Source organism: Pristiophorus japonicus, chromosome 8, assembly GCF_044704955.1.
Source record: "Pristiophorus japonicus isolate sPriJap1 chromosome 8, sPriJap1.hap1, whole genome shotgun sequence".
Lineage (NCBI taxonomy): Eukaryota > Metazoa > Chordata > Chondrichthyes > Pristiophoridae > Pristiophorus > Pristiophorus japonicus.
In genome coordinates this window covers 41,692,146-41,705,463 of record NC_091984.1, presented here as the reverse complement: position 1 = coordinate 41,705,463, position 13,318 = coordinate 41,692,146, and the positions used below count along the sequence as shown (strand labels likewise).

The following is a 13,318-nucleotide window of genomic DNA, read 5'->3' as shown; positions in this document are numbered from 1 at the left end:
ACACCAAAATTTCCCAATCTCTCACCATTTAAAAAATACCCTGTTTTTCTATTTGTTAGAACTTCACATTTCTCCCATTATATTCCATTTGCCATGATCTTGCCCACTCACTTAGCCTGTCTATATCCCCTTGAAGTCTCTTTGCATCCTCCTCCCCAGAAAGATTTGTGATCCATGGACTTAACTCCACATGCAATGAGGTTGCAATCTCAAATGTGCTGGTGTTAAGTGCTGTAGTAGTGGGAGAAGAACGAAGCACTATGCAAAAGCCAAGCACCTCTTGACACAACGCGGAGAGAAAATTAGAGGACAAATTATTTCACAACATTCTATAATGTTAAATAGCCTGAGCAATCTACATTCGGTGTAAAAGCTGAAGTTGACTTTAGTGGCTTGTCACCATCTTTGAAATGACTTGTCCTGTTGCTCTGTCAATACTGATGTCATCATCAACTGGAATTTTTTGTAAAATGGAACTTATGACTTACAGGCTAGAAACTCCTGCTGACAACACATGACCTTTTATTTGCCCAACATATTGATGCTCGTGGAACAATTTACACTGCAGTTTTGCTTTTCATTCTGTTTCCGCACTTCCTCTCCATCATCTCCTTGAAGACAGAACCTGAACTAGAGGGTATTTAAATAATACAAAACGAATCTGCTGGATTTAATCAGTGGAATGCAGAAATACCACTGTTGGCTAGCACTCAGCGACTCACTTGACACAGTAATTACATGGTAACACAGGTCACTAATCTATGCCCTGTGCCTGAGCCAATGTTGGAACATGATAGGTGGCTGCAGATGTGATATGAAACATCTGAACAGGTGGAATCTGTGCCATGAATGGGAAAGTATACACTTAAATCACTCATTAGTCTTGACCTTGAACACTGACATTATTTTCAAAATCCTTTTGACCTTATTCTGGGTAAATTGACTTTTAGCAGATTGTAAGTAACTTATAAAGGAGCTTGTTATTTAGACTAGAATTCGGTCCTTTCAATCTCTAGGATCTGGATTCAAACCCAGCCCAGAGTAAAGGGACGTTTTCCTATCACTGATGTATTAAAACACTATCCTTTCACCTGGGTATCAATTTTCAATTACTGATCCTGCATGTCCCAGTGGGATCAGCAACAGATCCACCTATGGGCATACTCCCAGCATAATTGTTGGAGCAGGGATTTTCAGGATCATACTTCTGGATGACCAAGTTCTTCCATGATCAGTGAAACATAATGGTTCCTGTGCTACTGGGAGGGGAGGGGCTGGAAGATTAGGACTGCACAGATGAAATCTGCAGATTGATACATATTGTGGGGGTTCGACTTGATTATCTTTGGGAGCATTTGTACAGAACGCTGTAGATTTTAAAAAGTCTGTGGAAGAAGCAGGCTTGATGGCTTTTTCTCCATCCATACTATTTTTAGGTTTTATGACAGGGTAATTCAATTTGATACAGTTCAAGATGTTAAAAAAATTGTTCTGGAGTCCCAAGGGATATGGGGATCGGGCGGAAAAGTGAAGCTGAGATCGAAGATCAGCCATGATGTTACTGAATGACGGAGCAGGCTCGAAGGGCCGTATGACCTACTCCCACTCCTCTTTCTTATGTTACATTTGGTTTGCCTTGGCTCTAAGAAATTACTCAACCAATCTAAACTTATTCTTTATGAATGAAGGCTGCAGTTTAAAGTTTCTGTACCTGTCGCCTGCAGTAAGCTTCCCCTCAGTTGAACTGGGAAATCTATTTGCACTACTGGAATTTGATTCTAGTGGCACCAACAGGAACTTTACTTTACACTGTACTGTCACGCAGGCAGATGTTACTTATAATTTTCAGCCAGCCAAGAAGCACCTCTCTTTATAAAACAGATCTAGAGCAGGGGAGTTCTACTAGCTTAATGCTTTAGGTGAATTTTAGTATTCCTAATTTCTTTCCAGAACTTTCCTCGACTAATTCAAGTGGTTCATATATTATGTCACTTACTATTATTTGGTACTTGTTGCATTTCTTTTAAAAATTAGAAAAATACTTATTCTTTCACAGAAGCTTCCTTATTTACTGCTGATCTCATACAGTTGTTTTTTTTTCAGTTGTGACCTATCATTTTCTTTGCTACACTGATACTTAGTCCACATTTGCACGGTCATTGTCTCATTTGCAACGAGTCAAGAGTTCTTGCAGCTATATCTGAATGGACAAAGCAATACAAACCTCTTTTGAATTGATGCAGTAGTGATAGACTAATTTAAAGGGGAATTTACTGTAACGTGAGCCCACACAAACATTTCATAGAGGAACACAGCATTGTGTATTGTAATTTTCAACATGAATGTGGTATTAATGGGATTACTTTTCATTCTATCACTTCACATTTAAACAGGTCTATCTCAAGACGATACAATGCCTATAGTATTATTACACAAACAGAAAATCAAAAATAATCTTTTATTGCTTTCAAGCATTGTTCAGAGATCATTTATAAATGAGTTTAAGAATCTGCCAGGAGGCAATCGCCCAGTAATTAATCGGAACTTCTGCCTAAAGATAATGAATTCCAAACACAATTTTATACATGGCAAAGACCAGTGCAACTCACAGGTGTTGAGCTGACACTCCTGAAGCAACTGAACTGTCACAGCTGAGATACCATGCAGTTAACCCTTTGTGACATGTATACATGGTGTACCCCAAAACACCCAAACCTGCAATAAGGGTGTCGCCTGCCTGCATCACAATTAACGTGCATACAGGGGAACAGTTGCAATTTTCAGAAGTGAAAGTGTTATGGATCTTTTTAACTAATCTTTAAGCTGCAAGCACTGTGCAATGGAGCAAAAATGGAGAAGTGTGAAGTTTACTTTCTATTAGCATGTTTAGATAATGAAGATTAAGCATTTCAGCACACTTAACAACTTTCAAAGAGTTTTACAATGTTTCAGAATTATGACACTAAGATCTGAAAAGAAAATCATCATACCCACTGCTAATCTAATCTACATGAGTCAATAGATCCTACAGCCTACTTTGACTGAGATGAACTGTTCTGGATATATACAGCAGTTTGTAATACAGGTAGTGCGTCCAAAATCCGGAAACCTCGGGATTTCGGAACGGCTTTCTGACATCCCAAATCTTGGCCGAGGTAAGGGGGGGGCGGCGGGGGGTGAGTCCGGCGGCCCAGCGGGGGAGGTCCGGCAGCGGAGGTCTGGTAGCGGGTCCGGATTTCGGAACATTTTCCGGATCCTAGACGACCCCGCCACAGATTGGCTCCGTGTCCGGAACATTCTGAATTTCGGAACTCCGGATTTTAGACGCTCAACCTGTAGTAGAGAATTAGAAGTTACCTTGAGGACACATTGTATGAATTATAACTTAGATTCATAAATTTGTCATCTAATCATATGTGCGCTTCTCTAGAAAGACCTATGGATTGTTTCCTTTTAAAGTGCTGGTCAGAGAATTTGATTTGGAACCACATGAAGTTCCAATTTATTCAGCAGGTTAAGAGTTACTGTGTGTGTGACTGTATGGAGCTGCTGTTTATTCAGCATAGTAAGTCATGTTTTTGCCCAATTGTATAGAGTTGTTGTTTGTACAGTGGGGTAAAGTTATTCACTGTGTAATTGTGTAGAGTTCCAGTTGTATTCTGCAAGGTAAAGGGATGATGTGCACATCAAGTAAAAGGTAACACTTCCACTGCCATCTGGCATATTGTATGTTGCAGATCTATCCCAGTATGAGCTTATGGTTTTCTGTAATGAACTCAGATAAATGAGAATAGTTCATTCACATCCTTATATGAAGTAAGCACACAAAAAAGCCCAGAAAAATGAAGTGAGTGGCTTATCGTTTCAAGTATTAGGTGCTAACATTATTTTTAAGTGCTATATGGCATCTGGAGTAGCAGCAAAAACTTTAGGTGGCAAACTAAACATTTAAATATATTTTCCTCCAGCAAATCCCCTTAATACATGCCCCATTAACTTTTCAATGCTAAAATTATTGTACTCTATTCTTATCTCTTAGACCTAGTTTGGCTCAGTTTATGCCTGTTATCTGAATCCCATGATTAGATTACAACATTGAAATAATTTGCTGGTATCTGCTTTTTTATTAATAAATTTTGGTTTTAATTGTGCACACGTTTTTTGATTTTTGATTTTATTTAACGTAATCAATGCAGTCTACGGCGATGCTTGATGTTGTTCATAACAGAGGATTAACAATTGTGACAATGTTACTACAAGTTTATTGAGAAATAATTTGTTGAGGATTACTAGGAAATTCTATACTCCAAACATATTATTACAGGTTAATTGCTGTATGAGGAGGAATGTCACTCAAGCTTGTAAACAAGCTTATTCCTGTGTGAAGGGTATTCATTGGCAACATGACTCTGTGTAGGGTCTTTGCTGAAGACAGGGATACAGATGAAGGAATAGGCTAAGAGGTCCTGGAGTGCAGCTGGTAACCAGTGGCTCCTTGAAGGCAGGCACGTTCATCTGTTCTAATGGAAATAAAACCACAGAATGAAACGTTTTATACTGCAGTCTCAGTATCATGTTGCAGAAGTCTCTGTTTTAGTTATAAGAGCTGCCAGTCATCCATTGGCACAGCAATATTGCTACAGACTAATCAGAGTTTCATCTTTGGACTGTGTCTAATGGGGGGAATTCTTGCCCTTAACTCTTTGTTTCATGAAGAATTTAGTTGGTTTGAATAAGGACGGTCATCAACTTAGTTTAAACTTTACAGCAGCTTAAACCCATTTCTGCAGCTAACATTAACAACCAAAGCGTCCCCCCTTATCACTCAGTTAGTAAGTGCATTGCTCAGTGTGGAAGTGAGCCATACAGGCTCGAAATGTCTCGGTAAGTGTTGAATTAGTTGCTCTCAGCCAGGATGGTTGTACAGGTCATATAATATGCCTTCCTGCGCCAGGACTTACGAAAAAAAAAGATTGGGCCACTTCTCATCCCTTATTCAGGGCCTCTGCTGAGACTTGTGGCAATCGGGGGGAGGACAGGAAAAGACTCTACTGTGATGTCCTGAAACTCACTGTTTAACTCACACACAACAAATGTTCACTTGAGCAAGACAGTGGAGGTAGACCAACATATATGGAACTATCTTCAAGAGCGGAGGGAAAAAAAATTGCAGAAGACCACAATCCTTTTTGAGCGAAGGAGAAGTAGCCACAAGCAAATCGATACAATAATAAATGGCTCTATAAGTGAGGCTGAAGGGTTAATTTACAAGCAAAGTTGTCAGTGAGTTATCAGCTTAATGAAGCAACATTTATCACACCTTACTGCTGACCACCACAACAATTTGTATTTATATACTGCCTGGGCAGATTAAGGAGGGAACGGTGGATGCAATCGATGCATTGTCGGGACAGCTGATGGGGAAATTGTCTGATGTATGTGATGGAAATTCTGCAGGTAGCTGCTGCAATAAGGGAACACACCCAGGTTGTCATTCACAAACAATTGGCGGCATCAACTGCTGCCACTCAAATCATCCCCAGACTACCCTCAGGGACTGTGCCGCAGGGTGATCCACAACTTGAAAAAGAAGACGAAGATGAACTCGGGCCTTCCAGAAAGGTGTCTACTCGGTCTGCCCCTGTCCAACCCCACCACCAACGAAAAACAAAAAATATAACCTTGGGCTCACCGGGGGGCTGAGGAAGTCTGCTGCGTCAGCAGACAGGGTTAAGGTTAGAGGCACCAGGGTGGGCAAGAGGGGCACTACGCACTAGTGGTCATTGAATAAGGGGGAGAGATATTTGTATCTTGCTGTTACTTGTTTAGTTAATACAAAAATTTGATACAATAAAGTTTTGTTAATTGAAAATGTTAAAGTTTACGAGAAGTTTAAAGTTTGAAACATGTTAATTGAAAATTTTAAAGTTTGATATTTCTTCATTGAAAAGCTAAATGTTTGATTAAAGTTAAGTACAAATATCTAATAAACCTATTATTTTAATTTAACCAGAATCAGTGCATTATTTTGTGAATTTAACCAACATAAAGCAACACATTATTAAAAGTGCAAACAGTCAACATGGTGCGACACTGTAATTAACCGTGCCACCGTTTAGCCTTCAGGCAGAAAAATGTTCATGGATTAGCCACTGATGCAAGTCTCTAGCAATGTCTAGAGGTCCCCTTGGTCGCCCCACTCTCCTGCAGCTGGTCCTCCTCCTCCTCAGCTTCCTCCGAATCCTTATCCCTCCTTCTTCCCTCAGGAGGATCTTCAATGTTCAGTACCTGTCCCCTCATGATGGCCAAGTTGTGCAGCATGCAGCACACGACAGTGAACTGAGCAACATGGTGAGGGGAGTATTGCAGGTAGCCTCTAGAGTGGTTCAGGCATCAGAAATGTTGCTTTAAAATGCCAATTCTCCTCTCTAATATGCTCCGTGTCATTATGTGGGACATATTGTACTGACGCTCTAGCTCAGTGCGGGGTTTGCGTAGCGGGGTCATAAGCCAGGTAGCGAACCTGTAACCTTTGTCACCGAGCAACCGAGCAACCTTCTGGCAGCTCCTGAAACATCGCAGATATAACGCTCTCACGTAGGATGAAAGCATCATGGATGGAATCGGGATATTTGGCATCCACTGCCATGATCCACTGAAGATCGCCGCACACCAGCTGCACACTTAGGGAGTGGAACCCTTTCCTGTTGTGGTAAACTTCGGAATCTTGCAAGGGCGCTCTCAAGGCGATGTGGGTACAGTCAATGTATCCTGGGGAAGCCAGCAATTCTGGAAAACTGCACAGCCTTGTCTCTCATTGCCTGCGTGGTCATAGGGAAAGTAATGAACTGGTCCCTTTTGGCATACAGTGCAGCAGTCACTTGGCGAATGCAGCAATGGGTGGCGTGCTGCGAGATCGAGCATACGTCCCCAGTTGAAGCTTGAAATGATCCCGTAGCATAGAAGGCAAGTGCCGCTATTACCTTTACTTCTACGGGTAGGGCAGTCCTCCTTCCATGTCTTGGCCGTATGTCTGCCCTGATTAGTTGGCAGATCTGTGATGACCTCCTTTCTGAATCGCAGCCTGCGAACGCAGTCTGTCTCAGTCCGTTGCAGGTATGAGCGCCTCTCCCTATAGACTCACTGAGGGTAAGGCCTCCTCCCCATCAATCTGTCTCCCCGATATTGGCATCGAATTATTTGACGCCTCTGCATGTGCATGCCATGAATGGACAATGCCCTTATTACAACAGGCATGCTAAAAATTTCACCCATTATTATTATGCAGATACATACTTAAATCACTGAAACCTTTCCTCTCCGTTTTGCTCCACAAGGCTGGGTGATGCCCTAGATCGGACCAGACCCTGATCTGCGCATGCGTTTGTTTGTTTGTACAGTGATTCTCTTGGGTCACCTGTGACAAATGCTGATTTCTAGCTTGCTGCTGTGCCTGTGCACAAAACGTTCCATTTCAGATGCTGACTACAGTGATTATCCCGGGCTCTGGTGCTTGTGTCCGGCCAAGCACGCGACCCTGCCTGGCCGGCACTCCCCCGACCCGTGCTTGGAGCCCGGCCAGTAATGATTGTGTTGGGGTGGACAGTCGCGATTTGGGACCAGGCTATTTCAGTTCCCTCCCTCCGAAAAACTTATACGCTTGTTTATTAAATTAGCTCTCTCCAAAAACTCAGAAATTACTTTGAGTTATTTTCAGAGTACCCTGTCCAAAAAATCCATGTATTTGCACTTTATTCTGTCTTCTGTTGGCTGGCCCCAATGTCCAGGGAATAAAGGAAACATAGAAAAACATAGAAAATAGATGCAGGAGTAGGCCATTCGGCCCTTTGAGCCTGCACCACCATTCAATAAGATCATGGCTGATCATTCACTGCAGTATACCTTTCCTGCTTTCTCTCCATACCCCTTGATCCCTTTAGCCATCAGGGCCATATCTAACTCCCTCTTGAATATATCTAACGAACTGGCATCAACAACTCCCTGCGGTAGAGAATTCCACAGGTTAACAACTCTCTGAGTGAAGAAAGTTTCTCCTCATCTCGGTCCTAAATGGCTTACCCCTTATCCTTAGACCGAGTCCCCTGGTTCTGGACTTCCCCAACATCGGGAACGTTCTTCCTGAATCTAACCTGTCCAGTCCCGTCAGAATTTTATATGTTTCTATGAGATCCCTTCTCATTCTTCTAAACTCCAGTGAATAAAGGCCCAGTCAATCCAGTCTCTCCTCATATGTCAGTCCCCGCCATCCTGGGAATCAGTCTGGTGAACCTTCGCTGCACTCCCTCAATATCAAGAATTTCCTTCCTCAGATTAGGAGACCAAAACTGCACACAATATTCCAGGTGAGGCCTCACCAAGGCCCTGTACAACTGCATTAAGACTTCCCTGCTCCTATACTCAAATTCCCTAGCTATGAAGGCCAACATGCCATTTGCCTTCTTCACCACCTGCTGTACCTGCATGCTAACTTTCAACGATTGACATATCATGTCACCCAGGTCTTGTTGCACCTCCCCTTTTCCTAATCTGCCACCATTCAGATAATATGGGGAGCGGGCAGGGAAGTGGACCTGAGGTCCATGATCGGATCAGCCATGATCGTATTAAATAGCGGAGCAGGCTCAAGGGGCCTATTCCTGCTCCTATTATGTCCTTTTGTGTGCTGCGCCGATTTCCTTAAGTTCACAGGAGGTTTTTTTTTGCGGGGCTTTTTGACAGTGCGCGCCGCAGTGAAAAAAATCGTGGACGGCCAAAATCGCCTAACTGCAGAAAAACGACGTCTGAGCCAGTTTTCACTTGTGTCTGCGGCAAAAAATTTTAAACTGCCACACGTGGTCCGCGCCGGCGTACAAACGTTGGCAAAAATTGGAAACTGAGGATTTGACGCAAAAAACATTTGGATGCAAAAAACGGCACACAATCGTGGCGAAAATAGGAGCCTGTGAGTTTGTGTAATTCTCCACTTGCTGAATATGTCATGAAACCGCTGTAGGAGTACTATAACACATAGACTATGTGACTTTATTGCTTGTTGTGGGAGGCCGGGGAACGACGACTTGTGATGTGCGAATCTTGGCCATATGAAACAGGCATTACGTTCAAGCCATTTCTTACATGCCAGGAATGAGAAGGCAACTGCAACAATGCTAATCAGTTTGTGCAGTCAAAATTATTGGGGATTGTTTTCAGTGCTCCCCTGTCACTTGATATAGAGGTTGAGGTTGAATATGAGCAGAGAGGAACTTTCTCCATTTTCTCACCTTTTTGTTTGCGTGGGCCTCTCCTCTCCTCTCTTTTTACCCTCTTACTTATTTGCCTGTTCTTTTTTTTAATAAAGTGTTTCCATCACCTCACTGATGACATTTTGCAAATCATTCAATCTTCAACTCAATCCATGTTTGGAGTATCAGGTTTTTTCTCCCTCTTTTTCTTCTCAATTTTTTCCAAACGTACTAAAATGCATGCTTAGCTTTTAGTTTTCAGTTCTGATGAAAGATGTACACCCAAAATAGTCACCTGTCTTTTTTTCTTTACAGATGTTGACTGAGTTGCTGTGTGTTTCCAGCATTTTCTACCCTTATTTCAGATTTCCAGTTTAAAAAAAATATTTTTTCAGATTCATTGATTGCTGCATGCTGCAGAACTTTACCCGAAGGCAGCTCAATGACCATGATGGCAAATTCATGGCAGAGTAAGACTGAAAATGCCAAAGAGGAATTAGCTCAGCAGGTCAGACTGTATCAGAGGTGTTCCGCGCCCACCCACTGTGCCCTCCACACTTTACTTCTTCAAAGGCTACTAATAGGTTGAAATGCCTTTTGAACTTTTTCAAAGAATTGTTGTATTCCATGTATTCACCCACTTGCCTTTAAGTTGCAGAATCCATTTCAATTTCACCTGTGGAGCAATTTTCTGATACCATCAGCTACCTCCCTTCACATATCAAAAACTGTACTGCAAATACGAATAATTATGACATTGAGCTGACAATAGAAATTGCACATAATGAGCCTTGCATTTCTTTCTAGCCATTCGTGACGAAGCTGGAAAATCTAGGCTATAATTTCTTAACCACGTCTGTTAACTAGGTTTCCAAGCCACTTTCTCCTTTAATTACATTCTTTCATCTATTGCCACCTTATGCTGTATTCCTCCAACCTTGCAATCAATGACAGACAAATATTGAGTGCAATATTCAAGTACACAGCATTTATTGCTCCTGCTATCTAGTATGTAACTGTTGGTTGCTTGAATTGGCACACTGCTGTCTCGGTGTTTGTGTTTTGTTGCAAGTATGTGACAGCTAACTTACCACTCTTTTTAACCCTGTTGGAAGGAGTAAATTGTGTTAGTTTCCTTCACAGTTTTAGCAACAGTCTACAGGCCCTAGATCTTTCTAGGGTTTTCATTGGGAATGTGGATCTGCAACATTCAGGACAATGGTGGCTGACTGCTATTGCCTACTTTAAGCTGTATCCTGCCATGTTTGGTGTCCCAGATGTTTCAGGGAAATAGAGTAGTGGGATGGACATCAATCTTTGAAATTGTGTGCATTCTCTCGTCAAGTCCTTGCATGAGGTGTGCAGCACCTGACCTATCAAGCTGGCTTTTCTTCCTCACTCAGTAACACACAAATCCACAGCAATTTGGTGAATAATCAGCTACTTTTACACCCCCAATACTATTTCAGGTGTTTAACCGACTCCAAATTGCTAGTTCACAGCAGATTTAGATGATTTAGTGTTGTACTTTTCTCAGTAGCTGGTCTACACGTGGGAGAGAATGACCATGTTTTAGCCAAGGATTGAAAAGAGCAAAATTGCGTGTTAAACCAGCAGGAAGAAATTCTCCCAAAAGTTTCCAGGAACTCCCCAATTAGTACATGAGCAATTTCTAGACTATAATGCTTTATTTACTTCTCGATCGATGCTATGGGGCTGAAATTCAGCCTCCCGAAAACGCCCCTTACTGTCGGAAAGCAGCGGCCACACGGCGGGGTCGAATGGCTGCCAATTTGGGGTTGAGTAGCTGCCGCCAGCGAAATTCAGCTCGGGTGTTTTTCCAGCGGTCCCCACTTGCGCCCCGCTGCTGCCGACCTGTCCTAATCAAAGCCAATCTCTCGCACCTCCAGCCAAATTCATTGTGAAAAATCTTTGATCCGCCGCGCGGCGCCCCCGACAGCTTTTTCTGTGGGTGCACCTTGTCGGAGGTGTGTGCGACATGGCAGCGCAGCAGTTATTCAAGGGGAGGGCGCACTGCCGTGGCCGCCATGTTTTCTTTTTTGTCAGCTGACTGCCAGGTCGGGCTGACAATTATGCTCCCCGGGTTCGGCCGGGCTGCCAGCAGGCAGCCCGACACCCCCTCTTGGGTGCCAGGCCGCTGGTCTGGCCGAAACCCTCCCAGGTGGCCCAGTGCACCGAAGTTTTAGAATGGTGAAGGCTCTCCCCTTTAAGTGAAGGGGAGAGCTGTGATGTCGCACACGCATCATCACCGCTCCGCTGATGAACGACAGTGGCGGAGACACCATCCTGCCCCACTTCCACCCCCATTATGGCCGACTTCCAGTCTGCCTGAAAAAAAATGACAACAATCTACATTTCGCGAAAGCGGCCACCTCATCCAGCACGGCAGAAAAAACACTTTAAAAACGGTAGGTGCGCCAGGTTTCCAGCGGGCCTAAATTTCTACCCCTTTGTGTTAAAAGAAGAAAATATAGGAAGGAGCATCTCAGAAGGGTAAGGCAATCACACCAATTGAGATGAAAGTCGATATAATATGATTTAAAAGTTGAAAAAGTATCCATTTACTTTTGACTGAAGTTTTAAAATATGCCGACAAGATTAGGAAGCCAAAAAAACGAGGAGGTGCAACTTCTTTACCAATGCAAATTGCTTCTAGAATAGGGCTGGATTTTCTGGTCCTTTGCACTCCGGGTTTCGTCCTGCAGCAGCATGAAATGAGGCAGCAATGTCTCCTGCGTTGTGGCGGTGCTGAGCTATGCGAGATGTGCAACGCTTCTCGAACCTGACCCGTACACCTGGAATCACGCCTCGCAATGATCGCCTGGGAAATCAGAGCGGTCCACCATGCCGGCGACAGTGAGGAAGGTAATGTGGTTGAGTTGTGGTGGCGTGGGCAATGTTTTTAAAATGTTTTTGTGTTTAAAAAAGAAAAGTCCCCACCCCCCCAGGCCTCTCTCGGAGCGCACACCGCCCTGCATTTTAGTTTGCGAGGTTCTGCCCCGCGCACCCTGGCGCAGGGCCCAGATGGCGAAAATTCCTTACTAAAGCGCCTCCTATTCCCGGCCGGTAACTTTCGCCCCAAAAATAGAAAAGCCTAAAATCCAGCTCAAAGTACATAAAGCAGAAACACAGATGTGCCTTGAAGGGCATCGACGATTTCCATCTCAGTTCAATTCAAATGGCTTTCAGTATGTTGGGATGTAGGTTCTGCATGATTTTTAATTCTTATTAAATTTCCTCCCTTGTGTGTATTTCTCGAGCCACAGATGTCACAGAGATGGGAGATTTCATTCATTGCACTCGTCATACGATACCAGTGCAAAAGCCAAAACTCAGATTACCAGAGTTTGTGGTTCAATTAGTTCTCATTTCTGATTTTTTTCCCAATATTTAGAATAATAAAGGAAATAGATAATTAAACTAAAATTGATAGCTTTTTAAAATAACTATATGATGGGGTCTAAACTTAACTTTTCAAACAATGTCTCGGGCTCCAAACTGAAATAGGTCTGACTGACAATATTATTGTGGAGAAAGCAAGCAAGAAAAGAGAAAGCAAGAAAGAAAAAGAACATGCAGTTATATAGGCCCCAAGTTTCCACATGATTTGCTCCTGATTTTTAGGAGCAACTGGTGGAGAACGGAGTATCTTAGAAATCGCAATTCTCCACATTTAAGTTTTCTGCAGTTCTAGTCATGTAGAACAGTTTCACTTTTGAACAGAATTTTTTTTTCAAAAGGGGGCATGTCCGGCCACTGACGCCTGATTTGAAAGTTTCCACAGTGAAAATGTACTCCAAACTAACTTAGAATGGAGCAAGTGAAGATTTTTGTAGGCCTGAAAAAACCTTGTCTACACATTAAAAAATCAGGAGCGGGGTTACAAATTAGGCGTCCGGAACGAGGTGGGGGGGGGGGGGGGTGGGGGAAGGGAAGTCATTACATTCTACAATAAATCCTTAGTTATACTTATACAAATATTATACAAATAATTCCAAACTGAATAAAAATTTATAAGCAAAGAAAAGATTAAATAAACCATGTTCCTACCTGTG

General features: G+C 42.8%; 1 protein-coding gene across 12 annotated transcripts in view; it reads right to left on the bottom strand.

Annotated features, from left to right (window-relative positions):
• Nucleotides 1-13,318, bottom strand: part of st3gal3a (ST3 beta-galactoside alpha-2,3-sialyltransferase 3a) — a 739,645-nt gene that overhangs the window by 10,239 nt on the left and 716,088 nt on the right. For 7 of the 12 annotated variants that reach the window (XM_070886698.1, XM_070886702.1, XM_070886705.1 and 4 more), the window contains one exon: nucleotides 4,247-4,515. The exons of 4 other annotated variants lie outside the window; for them this stretch is intronic. In XM_070886698.1, coding sequence (XP_070742799.1) covers nucleotides 4,393-4,515 — 123 coding nt within the window. In that variant the 3' untranslated portion in view covers nucleotides 4,247-4,392. Of the gene's footprint in view, nucleotides 1-4,246; nucleotides 4,521-13,318 lie in introns of those variants that run through there. One more of the 12 variants, XM_070886706.1, reaches the window with a different exon arrangement.